The sequence below is a fragment of the Thunnus maccoyii genome, chromosome 21 (assembly GCF_910596095.1).
Source record: "Thunnus maccoyii chromosome 21, fThuMac1.1, whole genome shotgun sequence".
Classification (NCBI taxonomy): domain Eukaryota; kingdom Metazoa; phylum Chordata; class Actinopteri; order Scombriformes; family Scombridae; genus Thunnus; species Thunnus maccoyii.
In genome coordinates, this window is record NC_056553.1 from 20114544 (window position 1) to 20132405 (window position 17862).

General features: G+C 39.5%; 2 protein-coding genes across 5 annotated transcripts in view; one reads left to right on the forward strand and one right to left on the reverse strand.

Moving 5' to 3' along the window:
* The window catches only part of LOC121888523 (WD repeat-containing protein 37-like), a 25852-nt gene extending 12364 nt beyond the window's left edge, over positions 1 to 13488 (forward strand). For all 3 annotated transcript variants that reach the window (XM_042400127.1, XM_042400126.1, XM_042400128.1), the window contains 7 exons: positions 438 to 482; positions 640 to 716; positions 1028 to 1262; positions 2906 to 3047; positions 9382 to 9516; positions 10808 to 10922; positions 11023 to 13488. In XM_042400127.1, the coding sequence (XP_042256061.1) occupies positions 438 to 482; positions 640 to 716; positions 1028 to 1262; positions 2906 to 3047; positions 9382 to 9516; positions 10808 to 10922; positions 11023 to 11154 (881 nt within the window). In that variant the 3' untranslated portion in view covers positions 11155 to 13488. The remainder of the gene's footprint in view (positions 1 to 437; positions 483 to 639; positions 717 to 1027; positions 1263 to 2905; positions 3048 to 9381; positions 9517 to 10807; positions 10923 to 11022) is intronic.
* The window catches only part of adarb2 (adenosine deaminase RNA specific B2 (inactive)), a 385455-nt gene continuing 374229 nt past the window's right edge, over positions 6637 to 17862 (reverse strand). Inside the window, exon 10 of one of the 2 annotated variants that reach the window (XM_042400108.1) lies at positions 6637 to 7191. In XM_042400108.1, coding sequence (XP_042256042.1) covers positions 7084 to 7191 — 108 coding nt within the window. In that variant the 3' untranslated portion in view covers positions 6637 to 7083. Of the gene's footprint in view, positions 7192 to 15784; positions 17329 to 17862 lie in introns of those variants that run through there. The other variant, XM_042400124.1, reaches the window with a different exon arrangement.

Sequence of the window (17862 nt, forward strand, 5' to 3'; positions counted from 1 at the left end):
TATCCATAATGCTGCTACAGGCAGCCAGTTCCTGTGTTTACTGTCATACAGACTCTGAAACAAACTTTTGAAGTGATTCATGTAAACTCTATGTACTCCTGACAGTAGAATAAGCCTCTATAAATCTATATAAAGGCCCAGTCATGCAAAAAACCAAACAAAAAAAAACATGATGTACCGTGAAGCCGCACAAATCTTAAAAAATACTGTGATACAAATTTTCGGTCACACCGCCCAGCACTAGTGTAGAACCATGTAGACATGTCAAAATGCTATTTACAGCATTAATAATCAGTCACTGTTGGATCAAGGAGTGTCTCTGTCAATATTTGCTCACTTAGTGTGATAATAGGAATGTTTGATATATGTCTATATATATATATATATATATATATATATATGTCTTGTTATCTTATCAGTTGTTGTCTCTCCCACAGTCAACTCCATCAAGTTCCACCCCACAGAGCAGATGGCCCTCACAGGTATTTAAACGCACGTGTTTATTTTATTGCATCGGCTACATTTAATATTTCTTTCTCCTTATGATTATTTGACCGTCTTTCCCCTGCCGCCGTTGCCTCCAGTAGTTGATTTTGAGTAGATCTACATGTTTGTTGATGTGTGCTTGTGTTGCCGCAGCCTCCGGGGACCAGACGGCTCACATCTGGCGCTACATGGTGCAGCTTCCTGCCCCACAGCCACCACCAGATGTCAGTGTGAGTAGCTTTGTGCTGTTACTGCTGGAATATGCTGGAATCTCATGGAGTTTTGAGACATGTATTCGTAACAAGGAGTTTTCAGAGTCAGTGAATATTAAAAATTAAGTCACTTTACAAGTAATCTCACAATTTCTCTACTTGTTTCATGCTGGTTTCCAGGTCTACTGCCATGAAAATCTCTCAATTATCTCACTTGTTACTCATGCTTTTTCTCACTTTTTGTTAGTTAGACCTCCTTATTGATCCAGTTTTTGGTAAATGAATCACCAGCGCACTGACCGACTGAACTATTCTTTGTGCTCTCATAGGCTCCCTGTGATGACGACCAGGACTCATCGGACAGAGAAGAAGGCGAGGTGGACGGCGAGGGCCCTTGCGAGGTCCCCACCGTCCGGGTCGCCACCGCAACCCTGAAGAGCCACCAGGGTGTTGTCATCGCAGCGGACTGGTTGGTGGGCGGCCGACAAGTGGTGACAGCTTCCTGGGATCGCGCTGCCAACCTGTACGAGGTGGAGACATCTGAGCTGGTGCACACACTCACTGGTATGCAGACATCATAATGTTTATCTGGTGTAGGGTGACCGGATGAGAATGAGTGAAATTCGGGACAGGGGAGTTGGGGTAGGTGTGGCCTCCTGAAGAACATCGGTTTGTACAAATGGATCAAATAGAGAGAGATCGATTGGTTGTGAGGATGATATGAATGTTTACATGATGCATGAACCGTAATGCACAGGTGACAGGTATGTTACAGTCATTTTAAACACATTTTCAGCTGCTGAGATTGTCATTAAGCTTTAGGAGCTTACAAACACATTAAGATATTTTTATCACAAATCCCTCTCACGGCTGCACTCCCCATCATCTGCTTTAAAACAGGTCAAATGACATCAACAATGTTATTTATGATAGCTTAATCAGTGTGGTAGACTAGTGAAAACACATCAGTAATAATTAATTATTTTACAAAAACAAACTGGATATTTTTAAATAACTAAAATCAGGAGTTATAGCCTACATAAGAGATTTGAACAGAATATTTTCACAGATTCAGAGAGTAAAAAAAAACTATTGAGCTACTACTTCATGTAGACTAATTGATAATTTAATGAAAAGCTCCTCTCATTTGAATTTAGAGTCTTCTACATTTTCTCCAGGTGACAGCAGCAGCTTGTTGCGCTTATCTCCGTTATGTTATTAATTATTCATGACAATTTGGCAGCGCTCCAAAAGACACAATACCTTCAGTGCAGCATTTTTCAATATTCCTGTGTCACCAAGTCAGGTCTGAAAGGTCTCCTCAGCATTTTTGCCTTCAAGTCTCAAGTCAAGTCGAGTCTCACAGCATACAGACAGCTCTCGTTTTAGCTTCTTCATATATCTAAACGGTTCATTTTCAGGACAAACAGGACAGGATTTGGGATTCAGAACTGTCCCAAATTTTTTGGGACGTCTGGTGACCCTAATCTGGTATCTTTATATTTACAATGTGATTTGATTTTTTGGGGATAATTTGCATGTTTTTTTTATTTGTTCTGCCATAATATTCTTCTGCTGACACAGCAGACGTACATTTTGGAATTTGTGTATTTGTATCAATATGTTCCAGTGTTTGAAACTCACCAGTAATTCTAGTTCAATCCCTAAAAAAAAGCCCATATTTCCCTCGATACACATAACATTATCCAGAGCAGTTTCTAAAAACCAGAAACTTCCAAGTTTGAGTGAAGAGGTACCTGAACTGAAAACTGTTTATTTTATGGAACAGCTTTAAACAAAATTGGCTGATGTTTTCCCTCAAACTAAACAGGAAGAAATCTATTTCTCTACGTAATCTAACACTACACAATCAAGTAAATATAGTCTAAGCAGACTGTGCCGCAGGAGTCGGAACAATTTGTCATTTTGTGCCTCTTCTTCTGGTACTTTAAACAATGAGACATCATTATTTTCAACACTTGAGACAAATGTGTGGCAGTTAACCTGCTGTTTGTTTGTGTGTGGAGTTGTCACTGACAAGGAGATGAGCAGACCCACACGAAATCTGCACCCATGACAAAATCAGTTTTTCTTCTTTCACCTCACTTAAGTGCTTTTGCAGTTATCTTCCCGCAGCAGCTGTTTAATGATGTTCATAACTCTAGTGGTGAATACTATCATGTATTTATGTGTCTGTGTGTGTGCAGGCCATGACCAGGAGCTGACCCACTGCTGTACCCACCCCACCCAGCGTCTGGTGGTCACCTCGTCCAGGGACACCACCTTCAGACTGTGGGACTTCAGAGACCCGTCCATCCACTCTGTCAACGTCTTCCAGGGACACACTGAGTCAGTCTCTCTCTCTCATACAAACACACACACACACACACACACAAATTGATACTTGAATGTTCAACAGTTTGACTGATGGCCACATGTCGCAGTCTTAATTTGGCCCACCGGGTGGAGCTGTAGCTTCTCTCTGGTCTGTGAATCCCTCCAGCACTGTCTCCTTTTTTTTTTTTTTTTTTTCCTTTTTACAGTGCCACATTGATTTGGCTATTGCTCTAAGCCAAATCCTCCACTTGCCTCTCATTTATTACTGAGCACTTCTCCTCACTTAGACGCTTTGCTCCTCTTTCTCCCCTCTCTTTCTCTTTCTACCTCTCTCTCTCTCTCCTCCCTCGCTCTCCTGTTCATTTATCTGTCCGTTTCTGCGTTAATCCCCCACTCTGTGTAATTTGGCACTCCGCTCGCTGTTAACACTCAATTGCAGCCGCTCATTTCAAAACGATGACTGTCAGGCTTGTCTGTGGCTTTCAATGGCAGCGCTCTTTAACAGGCGGAAGAAGAGTGTGTGTGTGTGTGTGTGTGTTTATGTCTACATGTGTGTACTGGCTGGCTGGTACTCACTGGCAGCATTTAATTGCAAGTGGGGGGATTACGGAGAGCTCATTATGTACGACCCCAACATGTATAATTCCTGCAGAACCTACTGTAATTCTCTCCCATAGACAATTGGTGTAATGAGATTAAGCTCCAGCGTTTCACAGTTAACAACAGCCCTCCTCCTTTCCTTTCCTTCCCTCCATCCTCGTTCCCTTCCCAAACGATCGATAGTCGTTGACTTCCTTCCTCGTACTTCCACGGTGCATCCCGAGCAACAAACTTACACAAACTTTAAGGCAAATGTAATGATTCTCCAAACTTCTGCTATCTAGCCTAAAAACCACTTAGAAAAAACTTGAAGATGTTGATTACTGTTTAGCTGTAGTACTTTTGAGAAAGAGTTGTTCTGCTACTTGACACTTGAAATTTGAGTGAGGAGAAAACCAAACTTTAAGTAGCTTAACATTGTCCCGTCTAAAGCTGCAGCTAACGATTATTTTCATTATCGATTCAGCTGCAGATGAATCCGTTTGTCTACCAAACACCATAAAACGATGAAAAATGTCCTTCACTATATACCACAGCCTCAGAAGTCATCTTCATGGTTTAGTTTTGTCCAACCAAGTGTCCAAAACCCAAAGATGTTCCATTTATTTTAATGTAAGACGAGGAAAAGGCATCATTCTCACATATGTGGAAGCATCACATTTGGCATTTTTTGCTTAAAAATGACTAAATCAATAAATAGTTGCAGATTCATTTCCTGTCAGTCTACTCACTGACTGATTCATTGACTAGTTGTTGTAGCTTTAGTTCAGTCATTTATATCCTATCTAATGTCTTACATCAAAACAGCATCTAATATATTGCTCACTATTAGTTTGCAGTTATGTGGTTTGAATGTGGGGCGTGTATATTGTGTGAGTTTGTGGACATGATGATAAAGGTATGTCTTAAAGGGGAAAATGTGGAATATTGTTTTGTGTGTATTTGGGAACTTTTTCCACTTTCTTAAACACTACACTTGAAATTAATATTATACACTCATAAAGTTAGGGACACTACCTCCATTGATGAATGAATTAATACCTAGTTCATTAATGAATTAGGAGGAAAAATAATTAAATGAAATTAGCCAGTCTTCTATCTGAAAGTCATGAACTCTGAATATAGTGAGCTCCATCTTCTGATATAAAGGAATAGAAATACCGAACTGCTGAGGAATAGGGAAGCACAGGGAAACACTAAGCATATGTTCATATATACTATTAAAATGAATGAACAAATGCATGAATGAATAGGACAATTAAATGAACAAGTTACGGCCGACAGAATCAATGAATTCATGTATGAATGTTATCAAAAACGAGTCAAGAATGCAACGAGGGGCCAAGACTCTAACTCTAGTCAATGAAAATGTCATTTTTGAACAGCTCTTACTCATAATGTTTTTGAAAGAATCAAACTTTTCCTCTGTTCCTGGGTTCCTTATCCTACACTTGTGAGCATGTTTTTGTTTTGCTTCAACAATATCAAGTTGCCGTCTCTCTGCCGTTTCTCTCGCTAATTTTCCAGAATTTCCAATATTGCATAATGATGTGGCATAATCTCCCCATCCCTCCTGTGGAAACAGCAGAGGTGAGGAGAGAGTGCGAGCGGTTTAATAGGCAGAAGAGGTTGAGAGCTTGAGGGGAGACAGCCTCTCGTTTCCACCGCGTTCACCGGCAATTACAGTTAACGCTCCCTGACAGCGAACCACAGCAGCTAAAAGTGCAGCAGACACCGGCTATCCCACCACCCTGTCGTAATTGCAGAGTAATGACGATTGCACGTGAGTTAACAAAACAGCCGAGAGCAAACGAGAAGTGACAGCGGACTTGCTCTACAAATGAAATGCCTTGTCACGTTTGTCTCTTCTGACGGCTTTCGGAGACATTAGATTGCTCTTGATAGAAATGCACGTCGATGTCTGGAAGTGTCTGTATGCAGATTTGACGTCCTGTCTCTGGAGGAATACACCTGCACTTACCAAGTTCTCAGTGACTGTCAGCTTTGCAGCAGCACAGCAAAATAATAGAGTGCTTTAAAACCTCTTAGTCGTCTTCACCTGAATTGTTTCATTTACATTTTACCATTTAGGTATCTGGCTTACGCTCTCATCCAGAGTGACTTACAATGAGTGAGATGTTCATAAATTCACACATCCATCATTAGAAGCATCACCAGGAAGGAGGGTACGCATCAGAGCCACGGTGCTAGAACCAATATTTCAGTTTAACTATCAGATTTATCTACAGTATGATAGAAATGTGTTGGTTCATACAGAAATAACAAAACGTAAGGAAATGTGGCATAAAGACATGTCGAATAACTGTCCTACTGTGATGCGTCTTTGCTCACTGCCTGCAAGTGTTTCTTTGAATTTGGATATTTTTCTAAGTCAGTTTTTTGAAACGTAGGCCTAATTTCTCAAATGATGAAGCACGTTTTCTGAAACTTTTATAATTCTAAGAACACAGCGCAATCAGTTGATACTGTGCAGCACAGAAGTTTATTAAATAAATTCACTGAGTTCATCACTGCCACCAAAATGACCCTTCATCAGTGCTTAAATCAGGACAGTCAAACGTTTAAGGACTTATGTCAGCGTAACGGTCCACTGACATTATGTTTCTGTCATTTATTCTTCAGTAATTCAAACTGAATTTCACAGGTTTTCTCACCATCAGTGTGCACCTGTCCAGTATGAGCCCTGTTCTCAATAACCTGCTAATAGTTACATTAATGTACAATCCTAAAATGGACAGCAGTCATGGCTTGCTGCAGTAAAGACAAACATATCAATACAGATGATTCATTTAATTAGGAACTATTGTACAATCTCTCTGGTCTGGCTGCAGTTTTTCATTCACCTCACATCTGATATTTGCCCTCACAATACGCTTTTTAACAATTAAAAAAAAACAGTCATCATCAGTGGGTGAACTAAAGTTAATTGTATTGTATTATGTTTGCGTGTTTTGTGAAAAATGTAGGTAATGAAGAGTGTAAAAATGAAGAAAAAAGGTGGCAATTTCAAGCCATATTTGCACAAAAACTAAAAAAAAAAGTCTGCTTAATTATAGCTGCTGCTACAGGTGTGACTTGGGTTGTGATGACGTACTGTAACACTTCTACCCTACATGTAACCACATATAACCTCAGAGTGTTAGCTGCAAGCCACCTTTATAGGACTAAGATATATCAGAGTTTTATGGTTAGAGATACATTCAGCTCGCCTTAACTTGTCTGACTGCAGAAAGGACCCATGATTCCCTCTGTACGTCCGTCTTCCTCACTCTTACTTCCTTCTCCACTCCCTACTCTCCTGTCTCCAAGAGTCTCGACCTTGGCTGTCAGAGACACTGCAGTGATGCCATTAAGTAACATTGAATACTCCCCTCCCTCCTCACACCCATTCTGAAAACCCTTTAACCTTAATCAACCTTTTAATCAATTACCTTGTCTGATTACGCCCCACACACACCTCCCACTTAACACACCTCCTACCTTTCTTCCTCTCCGTCTCCGTCTGCACCTCGTGTATTCCCAGGTGGGCTGTACCCTGCAATGTCAGAAGGTGCCTGTTACGATACAGCAGTCTGCACGAGCCTCGGCCTCTCTAATAGGACAAAGTTTAGTCCCCTAATTAGCCCTTAATGCCATGTCAATTTGCATTAAGGGGGAAGCCAGTTTTAGCGAAGAAAAACTGGAAGTGGAACCCCAGACAATGCTCTGTGTGTGTGTGTGTGTGAAGGGACTCTACACAACGCTAATTTTAATCAAGAATCTGAAAATTCCCTCCATGAATGAACAGAAGGGAAAAAAAGGGAGGGAGGAAGAAAAACCCCTCACAGGAGCGACTGACATACAGTAATAGATTGGAAATATTAAAGGTCTATTAAATGAATGGCTAGGCCTGACCTCAGTGCTATCATGTGGAGCAGTGCATCACGGCTGGCTGGATAAAAGGCGAGGGAGGGGAAGGGATGCTGTATGCATATAAAGAACGTTTCTGCCTCCAATGTAATAGCATGATGTAGCAAAAGATACAGTATATTTGGCAACGTTTATCTTTTTATCCTATCGATTGTATCAAAAGTGACACTTCAGCAACCTTACGTGTAAAATACTGCAAGACAGCAATAAGAAAAAAGAAGTTTTGATCACAGCTACTGTTAAAAGTGGATGTGATGATATGATGCTCTTTCACATCTGTAACGACACCTGCAGTGATGTCAGAGTGTACTGACCACTGCAAGAGTAAGAACTTGAACTACTGGAGGTCAGCAAAATCAAGATTGGAGCTGTTGCTACTCTTTAAACCTGCAATAACTTGATTTCTTTTTGGTCATGTGGGAGCAGCAAAAACAAGACGTAAATACAACACTTCCAACTTAAAATGTAAAAAAAAATGTCAAACTTGTCAGCAAACTGTTGCCTTTTTACACATCCAGCAGATACAGATCAGCATTAATTGGATGTCATGTTTCTGTCCACTTTCTGAATGTAAATCCAATATTCACTCTCCTTTTAGCTCAGTTTTGGTCTCAACCAAGCCCTGCTAAATGCTAGCAGCTAGTCACCAACTATGTCTGCTGTCTGGTGCTGGGCAGGTAGTGTACAGTGGACTTTTAGAGCTTTTTTGCTGAAAACAACTGCCTGCTGCCACCTAAAAAGATGCTGAAAGCAGTGAGAGTGAACCAAAACTTCAAGTTGTGGGTCTGAAAACCAAAACAATGGGCTGAAAGACACCATGAAACTCTGTGTTTCACACTATAAGCAACACTTCCACATGACAAGTAGTCATTTAATCCATTATTATTATAAAAAATATTGATCATATGTTATATATGTCATGGGAAACACACATGTACGTTTTCCCACAATACTATTGAAAGATGTTATCCAGGTTGTTATAAAATGATATTTAGCATTTACTTCCATCATAAATACAGTATATAGTTCATTATTTTAAATATTAAGATACCCATTTATGGAAGGGGTTCATTTCAGCTTTCAGTGAAATTTCAGCTTTCTGGGAATTTAGGGTTTAGTGGTGTTTACTGTTAGTTCAGACATGGAGTAGTCGATGGTATAGTTAAAGGTATTTAGGTAACTAGATCAATATATATGGTGATATGGGATTTTAATGTAGAATGTGTTTTAGGAATGTTTAGGATAAAACTATCCTTGCAGTTCCTCTAAGCGCATGAGACTTAAATGTAGGCAAAGCAGAAAACGTCTTTCAACATCTCGACAGCTCATAACACGTGATGGTGTGAACATTTTTGAGCTATTATTTAAGCCCTCAAGTCGCTGACAACTACACCCATATGACAGGAACACAGCGCGGGTGTGATGCTACCTCCCTCTCTTCTCTACAGGTTCATAACAAAGTGATACTTTTATTAAAACTGATAATCACATTTTACATCAGGAACGGTACTGTGTCAACATGCTAATGACATACCTGATGAACTCACATTAAAGTTGTGTCAACACTTGTAACTTATCTCGACAGATCACTGTGATGCATGTATTGATCTGTTTTATCTTTTAGGTGTATGAGACTGACTGTAAATACATATTCATTCCCAAAACCTTTTACTGAACTGTACAATTAGTACAATATAAATCTCCTTCATTGAATGAATCTCCTTTAATTCCAGTTTGAACACAAAAGGGAGAGTATTACATGTTGCTGCTCTCTTTTCATATCCGTGTGTAACATCCGTGTGTCCTTCTGTTGTAGCACGGTGACGTCTGCAGTGTTCACGGTGGGTGACAATGTGGTTTCAGGGAGTGATGATCGCACCGTCAAGGTGTGGGATTTGAAGAACATGAGGTCGCCTATAGCAACCATCCGCACTGACTCAGCTGTGAACAGGTAGGTGAAAGGATGAGAGGATGAGCCAGAGCCCACAGCTGTGTACAGGATGATGAGGTCCTTTTGTTATTTAAACTTCAAAAAGTAGTGAGTGAGTCTGTAGACAGTAAGTTCATTACAGAAAATACACAAACAATAAAGTTGATTGATATTAAGCAAATTATAATAATATAATAATATAAAAAATAATGTGGTTAGTCATATATGTCAGTTGAGAAGCTGGATATCATGTAGTTTGAATAATTGCATGTCTTGCAGAATTTATCAGTACTTAACATGTTTATAATGGTTTTTACTTTTTCAAATAGTAAAGAAAAAAAAATTAGAATTAAAATTTAAAAAATAGAAATGCTCTCTTAGGTTAAATAAGAGTAATGTATTTTATTACTCTTAAATAAATTGTATTCATTTTACACATGAATATAAATGAATTTGTGGGTAGTATAGCTGTGTGCCAAGTTGTCTAAATTCTCTTTTAAACTTAAAGGAATAGTTGGGAAATTTCTGCTTTTGCTTTTTCGACTCCAGGAAGTGACTGCTCCCACCTACTGTAAGAAACAGTCAGACACATTAATAAAATGTGTTAATTAAAGAGGTTTGGAGGTGTGGATAGAGCCAGGCTGGCTGTTTTCCCCTGTTTCTAGACTTTATGCTAAACTATCAGTTATCAGCTATCAGTCTTGTTGTTGGCAAGAAAGTGAACAAGTGTATTTCCATAAATGTCAAACTGTTCCTTTAAAAATTTTCCCCAGTCTGATAAGAATGGAATTTCTTTGAATACTTGTAATTTTTCCAAATGGTTTTGGTCCTGAAAGCAGTCGAAGGTAAAGTTAGCAACTATCAGCACAGATTGATATTATTCCAGCATGTCAACACAACACAGCTCATTAATAAACAGGGAAGGTATTAGGGGTGTTGTGGCCAGTCTGCTCTGCCTGCTGTGTTCATGATCAGCCAGTATCAGCTCTCCTGCCGGGGCTTCTGTGTTGCATTTGTTTGTCTGAAAATAACATGCTTCCAACATATGTAGCCCAAAAGAGGGCAAGGATATGTTTTTCTCGCAATTTGCTGTGATGAAAATGTACAATTACAATCGTCAGCAATTATCCTGAATGCCAGCAGGGAATAGAGATTCTGAGGACAGCTGATGTTTGCGTCGCTAATGTTTATGCATATGGAGCTGTGTGCAAACTAGAAAGCAGAACTTGTGCTTGAATTACACGACATGCTGTAACTGCAAATCAGTCTATAAAAAATTCAAAATTCTTGCAAACTCGATTTGATCTTTCAGGATAAGCGTCTCTGCCAACCAGAGGATCATCGCTCTGCCACACGACAATCGACAAGTGCGACTGTTTGACATGAGCGGAGTGAGGCTGGCCAGACTTCCACGCAGCAACAGAATGGTAAGGAAGGGAGTTAATTGGACAGAAATGTGTGCATTTGATCAGTCAATGAACATCATAAAAATTTAAAAAATGTGTGTGTGTGTTTGTGTGTGTGCAGGGCCACAGGCGCATGGTGTGTTGCACGGCATGGAACGAAGAGAACCAGTCGTGCAACCTGTTCACCTGCGGCTTCGACCGACAGGCCATCGGCTGGAACATCAACATCCCCGCCCTGCTGCAGGAGAAGTGACGCCACTGACGCACGTAAAACGCAGATAACTCACAATAAAGTAGGAGACTGATCAGAATCCCTCCATGTATATACAGTACGATACACAAAGACACTGTAACCTGCGGCCTCGCACATGCTCGTACGTTTGAAGCGTTCACCCCGGGAAGCGTTTAATCTATTTCACAGCTTTCAAGCAACTGAGCCGAAAGGTGTCAAAAAAAACATTGTTCATATTACCATTAGTGTTGCTTTTGAGAATGCAGCTATTAACACTGGTTGATGGTATATTCCCCTAGATTATTTTATTCTGCACAACATCTCCCTGATGTTTAGAAACTGACAAAAACTCCAAGTATGTGCGAGGCCACAGAGCTGATCTTCTGTATTTGAACCTTTCACTTATTTAGCATGGATTGTGAATTGTGACACGACTAGGCTGACCCATTCATTCCTAGCCCTCTATGTTAATATCAAAATATACATATATATATATATATTTGACTCCACAGTCATAGGCTGCTGTTGTTTAGTTACTGCTGAATGGTTGGTCTTGCATGTAGATCAACTCTGTGTGCGAATGTTACTTGTAAAGTTGTGAGAGAACAATTATAAAGGCCAGGAACGTCTGTAGAATACGATAGAAGAAGTTGTGTACATATTACATCGTGGCCTGATGATTAAGTGACCTGTGTTGCAGGTCGTTGCTCGTTAACTGACTTTGTGTCTTACGGTTGTCCAGCTTTCGAGGTTGGAGCTCGGTCGGTCGGTTCTGTGAAATGTTTTTATCCTTTTAGTCCAACTTAGAATATTCCTCATCATGGAACAAAACATATCATTTTCAGGCCTGCCAGATCACCCCGCGCAGCACGCAGGCAGCCGGGTTCGTCGTCTCGCAACGACCGTTGAGTTGTCTTAAAATACTTCAAACAGAATATGAGATTTGAGTCTTTGCCTATTACCTTTCGATGCTTTCAACTCACCTCCAGCCTCCATGTTTTGTTGTCAATATTTCAAACTTATGATACTGTAACTCTGCCTTGTTCCATGTTTACAGTAGGTTTCTTTTTTTTTTTTTTAAGTATTGCTCTATTCTGCCTTTCTGTCAGGATGCAAAGTGTCAAGCGCATAGCAATAACGGGAAAACGACTGCACTTCTGTTGTTCACAAATCCTGTGAATGAGGTCTGTGAATTGGATGTGTTCAACATAATCATGATAATAGTATTCCCTGTCTGTTGCTGGTGTAGGTGTCGCTACTTTTAGCCATAATCTGCCCCCCATGTTTCCTTACTGTCAGTGAACTACACACCCACCCTCCTCCAGCTCGTTGCCAACTCAAAGCCCTGTGTTGCTGTAACGTCGTCATCCTCAAGTGAACTTGTCGGTTACTGGTCATTTCTGTGCTTCGGTAACAGCCTGTTGATATATGAAGTTCTAGTGTTTACACTTTGCTTTCAACCTTTAGCCTTGTACGACCTCTTGCACCTTTTATCCAAATACAGAAGCAATAACATAGATCCTCCGTGTTTCTGGTGCTCACAGTGAAGCTCATTTCTTTCCTGGTAATCAGTGAATATGACTTGAAGTTTGAGAATTAAAGCTCGTCTAGAACTGGGCTTCACCGAATTCCAAGAAGCATCTTGTTACAGTTGTGCAATATCCCAAACATGAAGTCATGCTGTCGTTTTTTTGGTCCTCAGATGTTAAATGTTTAACTTATTTCAGTGCTGTAAATCCAAAATGATTTTATGTACTCGTGTGACTGGTGTAGATGTAGCTCAGTGTACATAGGTATGCATAACTCACCCGAAAGTTGGCTTCAAACTACACTTTACTGCTGTTTCTAGCAACAATAGAGTCAGGCTGGATTTTGAAGTAGCATGAACCTTAAAATGTAATAAATGTATTGAAATGCCTTACCATTGCATTGAAAAAAATGGTGCATTAGCCTTATCCATCTGAGCATCAATGCACTATCCCAAATGCTTGTTAAATAACTAATTGTGTTCCCCTGCACAGTGCAGATAGGATTTTTACTCCTGTTTCATTCAGGGAACTCAATCTCACACCTACTGGTATCAATGTCATTTTAATCTGCAGGTAGAAAGGCAAGTCCGATTTGCGCTCCACATATGAATTCTAACTCGGAGGAAATATGATTTTGGATTGATACATTAAATTATTGGGTGCCAGATTGGAGGGCTTTAAAAAAAAAAAAAAAAAAGTGGATAGGCTTCGCTTCATTGTGGCGAATCATATTCACCTCCAACTTCATTATGTGATCTACTTTGCATACTTTATTGTAACGGGTACGTGCTCTCTGACACTTTCCAATAAAACGTGTGATTTCCTTTTTCTGGTCTCTCGTGTCTCTTTTTCATCTTATTTAACACAAACTCCTCACACTGTTTTGTATGTGTGTATTATTTTGAAAATCCCACTTTATTCGTGTGGAGGTAAGTCTGGTTGTTGTGTAGGAGTAATGATGTCTAGTGTTAATGAGTAGCAAACCAAGGTCTGTGAATATTTTTACTGAACAGGAACTTTGTTACTTTACCAACGGCTGTAATGACACTAAATATTTTTAGTCAGTGTGAGGTTTGGTTGCTAAATAGTCCTCTTGGTTAAAGAGGCCATATGGCAGCTACAGTCTTCCTAACATATAGTGGTTGATTAAATAAAGGAAGGTTTTTATCTTCTATTTCAGTTTATATATAGCGTCTAAACAAATCAGCTTCAGTGCCTTGCTCAAGGGCAGCTCACCTGCAGCAGCCAGCACAGATGTAGTCTTTCCTCCAGCCTGCTGTTGGTAGGTTGTAGTTAATCAGTCCTTCCTACTGTACCGCATGTCGTAGAAGTCATTAGTCATAGCAGGAGAAGCGCAGGTGTTACTAATAACATTAACGATGGCTCTCTTCTATTGGCAGCCCTGAAACTAAACCAGCCCATCCTTCATTTTATTATTCACACCTGTGCTTTTCCCATTGTGTTAAGTTAAAAATGTCTGTGAAAAAGATTTTGAAGTTCATATAAATTGACTTTTTTTTTTGTACGTCAGCAAGAGGAGGAATATTTAATTAAAGACGTGTGCAGAGTAATTTCTAATGTCTGTAAAACTGCCTCTGTATATATAAAGATATTGTAGCTCATGTCTAATTAGCCGCTTAATTACACACACCTGTGCCTGTATACCTGCATAAAATGTAAAAACTACTACTTTAGTAAAAAATAGAAGTATAATCAGCAAAGTGTAAAGTGTTTCTGCAGAAAAGTATATTATTATATATGACATCATTAGATTGCAATATTGATGCATTGATTAGGTAGCTTGTTGCAGCTGGTTGAGGCAAAACTAGTATTAAATAGTTCAGTCCAGTAGTTTCAAACCTGAAGGTTGGGCCCCTACAAAGGGTCACAAGTTGAATCTGTGGGGTCGTGAGATCATTTTAATGGGGTAAGAAACAAGAAAAACTTGTGCTTCATTTATTTTCTCTATCTTAGATTGTTTTGTGTAATATTGGATCATTTAGGCCTCAAATAGTTATTTAAATAAAAGAAGTTTAGAGGGGAAACATCTCTTAACTGCTAACAACTCAGACAACAACTCTAATGTGATGAGGGGCCCCAATAAGACACTGCTTTTGTGTAAGGGGCCACGAGCCAAAACAGTTAAGAACACCTGGCTTAATCTTTAACAGTATCATAAAATTATGTTTTTATGTAACCTTTTGATCTAGTAAGTAATTAGTAACTATAAAAAAAACTGTAGTGAAGGAGTATAACAAAAGATTAAATGGTAATACTAGTAAATCTACTTTGTTACTTTCCACCTCTGCTACAATGTTTGCTGTCATTTGCACCCTCAGACGAACCATTTGGTGCCACAAAAATGTTTATGGGTTTTAATATAATGTCTTATTTATGTGTATTATTTATTATGAATGATGCCCTTCACAGTTAATATGTGAACTAAATTCAATAATATTCATCATATTTGAGATGGACCAAACCAAAAAGCAGAAATGATCCTTATGTAAGTGCAGTAGGTTGGTTTTAACCCTACATGTTGAAATAGTGACATTTTTAGTGTGTTACGGCTCTGGGGTTTTATTGAGGAGCAGCGTGACACTGGGAGAGATAATATTCGGTGGCGTTTTACCTCTCTGGCCTCGTCCATTAGATTATGGCTGGCTGGCCGTGACCAGCCACTGGAGCAAATTGTCAATTATGATGTTTATTGTAGAGCGCACAGCCGACTCCGTGGCCTTAGGGGGGGAAGGGTGGATGCTGCTGAGGAGGCACACCTTGAACCCACCCCCCTCCCTCCCTCTTCTCTTCTTCCTCGCTTCATTCTTCCTCCAGGCTAATTTTGTGGCTAGTCTGTATGACACCTGCCACCGAGCCTAACAGAGATAACCATTTCCTCACGGATTTCCCCTGGGAGAGACGGGAGAAGGGAGGCCTCTTTAATATTAGTGTGGATGCTCCTGAGGCCCGGCGCTGGCTATAGACAGCTGATCATGAAGCTGACACAGTGGAAATGGTATATTACTTATGAGTCCAGATACAATACTGTGTTATCTATCACTCTGAAATGACATATAAATTGACATTAACATATAATTAATCAAAAAACAATCAAGCCAAGATAAAATTACAAGATTTTGTGGTTTTATTCACATATACAGTACAAACATTCACTTTTATTTGTTACTGAAGTGCAATTTACAGACCTTAGCAGCAATTATTCATATACTTTAATTTACATCATAATTAGACATTTTAGGATCTCTTTCACATCTTTGTCAACATCTTTTGTACATTTTTTTTTTACATATGTAAACTCATAGATACAATATTGCCATTCAGACATGCCTTATATTTATTATCTCTCAAAATAAATCTGCAAATCTGTTGTCATGGGTGCCGAGGACACAAGGTGTTCTCGTAACCAGGGACGGCTAATACAGCCACTCCCAAGATGTGATGTGAAGCAATGAGAAATGTGTCGATAAACAATGTCAAGTCTGACGTTAGGATGACGCCCAAATGATAAAACTCTGCACCACATATAGATGAAAGACAAACATACACCCTCTGGTTCTGATACACACACGAGATTTACACAAAATCTGATCTCTGCCACTGTGGGAGAAAAGATTTAGGATTTTCAGGTGTAAACAAACTGATGAGTTCCTAAAAAGTTTCAAGATTTTTTTTTATTAAAGCTGCCACTAGCACACAGAACACTGTGTCAATATCTTTGTATTTTGTCATTTTCATGACATAAAAAGTAAATATCTTGCAGAATTTTGCTCTTATCCCAACAAAAAAGCCTCTGAAATGGCATGTAGGCCATCATGGGACATAAAAACTCAAAGAATGAGGGGGTGGGCCAAAACCTAAAATATTGATACCACCAATACCATCTTTTTTTGAGACTCAATAACAGGATCAATACCAAAAATGAGGAAAAAAAGGATCTGTCTCATGTTAGATCACGTTCTGGGCACATGGACACTCTTTTTAGTTTACTCTCATTATTCAGAGCAAACATTTATTTATAACGTAAATGGTCTTTTGTTCTAACATGCATGTAATTAAGTGATTACCAGAATAGAAAAAAAAAAGCCTAATATTTGATACATTTGTACATTAGCCGCTTTTGATAATAAACTGTATCTAGTGCTATTGTTAATGTTAAATCTGGCAGTGGTTTTACTTTGTATCTGATGAATTTTCACTCCTACTCCACTGAAACACAGGATGCTGAAATATTTTTAGTGCTGCATCTTTAAAAAGACGGACCCACCCACTCATATCTTTTTAGTGGACGGCAAACTCTGAGACTTTGAGAAACAAAGAACATCTAATATAGCAATACTAACTGGTCGATATCCTTTTGTTTTTGGTCAAGAGACACATGCAGATGCAGGTCACACGTGGGTCAAATGATCAGTTCCTGTGTAAATCTGTCTGTGTGTCACATCATCTTTTAACTCACACTGATCTTATTCTACAGTTGGATTGATATTGTATCCTCACTGGTAATGCTGCCAAGAACGTAGGGGGGGGCTCAGAGGGAGCAGAGGCCACAGAAACAGAAAAACACCACTAGATGTCACTCTCACTACTCAGATTTTACTGCTGACTGAGCCATGCTGGTGGCGGTTTGGTCGCCTCATCTAAATTCCTTAAAGAGAAAGAGAGGGGTGACAGAACAACACGGTCATGATGGTAATGAATATAAACACTGAGCTGAGTAAAAAAAAAAAAAATACACACACATACACATATATGCAAAGACATAAAAAGTGTGTGAGGTACAAATTTACATGGTACTGATCCAGGATGCTGATTAGTCATCTTTGACTTGTACATGACAGTGTGTGTTTATGTGTGTGTTTCAAAATCAAATCGAACCACAGAGCTGACGGGGGAGGGGGTGAGGGGTTACAAAACTTTCCGTCACCTTAGCTATTACCTGTTCAGGGTGGTCATGACCACACAGAAAGAGAGAGAGAGAGAGAGAGCACAAGTCGATCAGGTCAACAAGTCCTCGCTAATGAGTCACGACCGAAACCTGCTCTTATTGGCAACAATGAGCTTCGATTTAGATATATGGAAACAGGCTGTAACAGGCAGAAAACTGAGGTCATCCAGGTCAAAAGACAAGAAATAAATCTGGTGTGAAAGAAAAGGAAAAACAGGAAACCACTCCCTTACC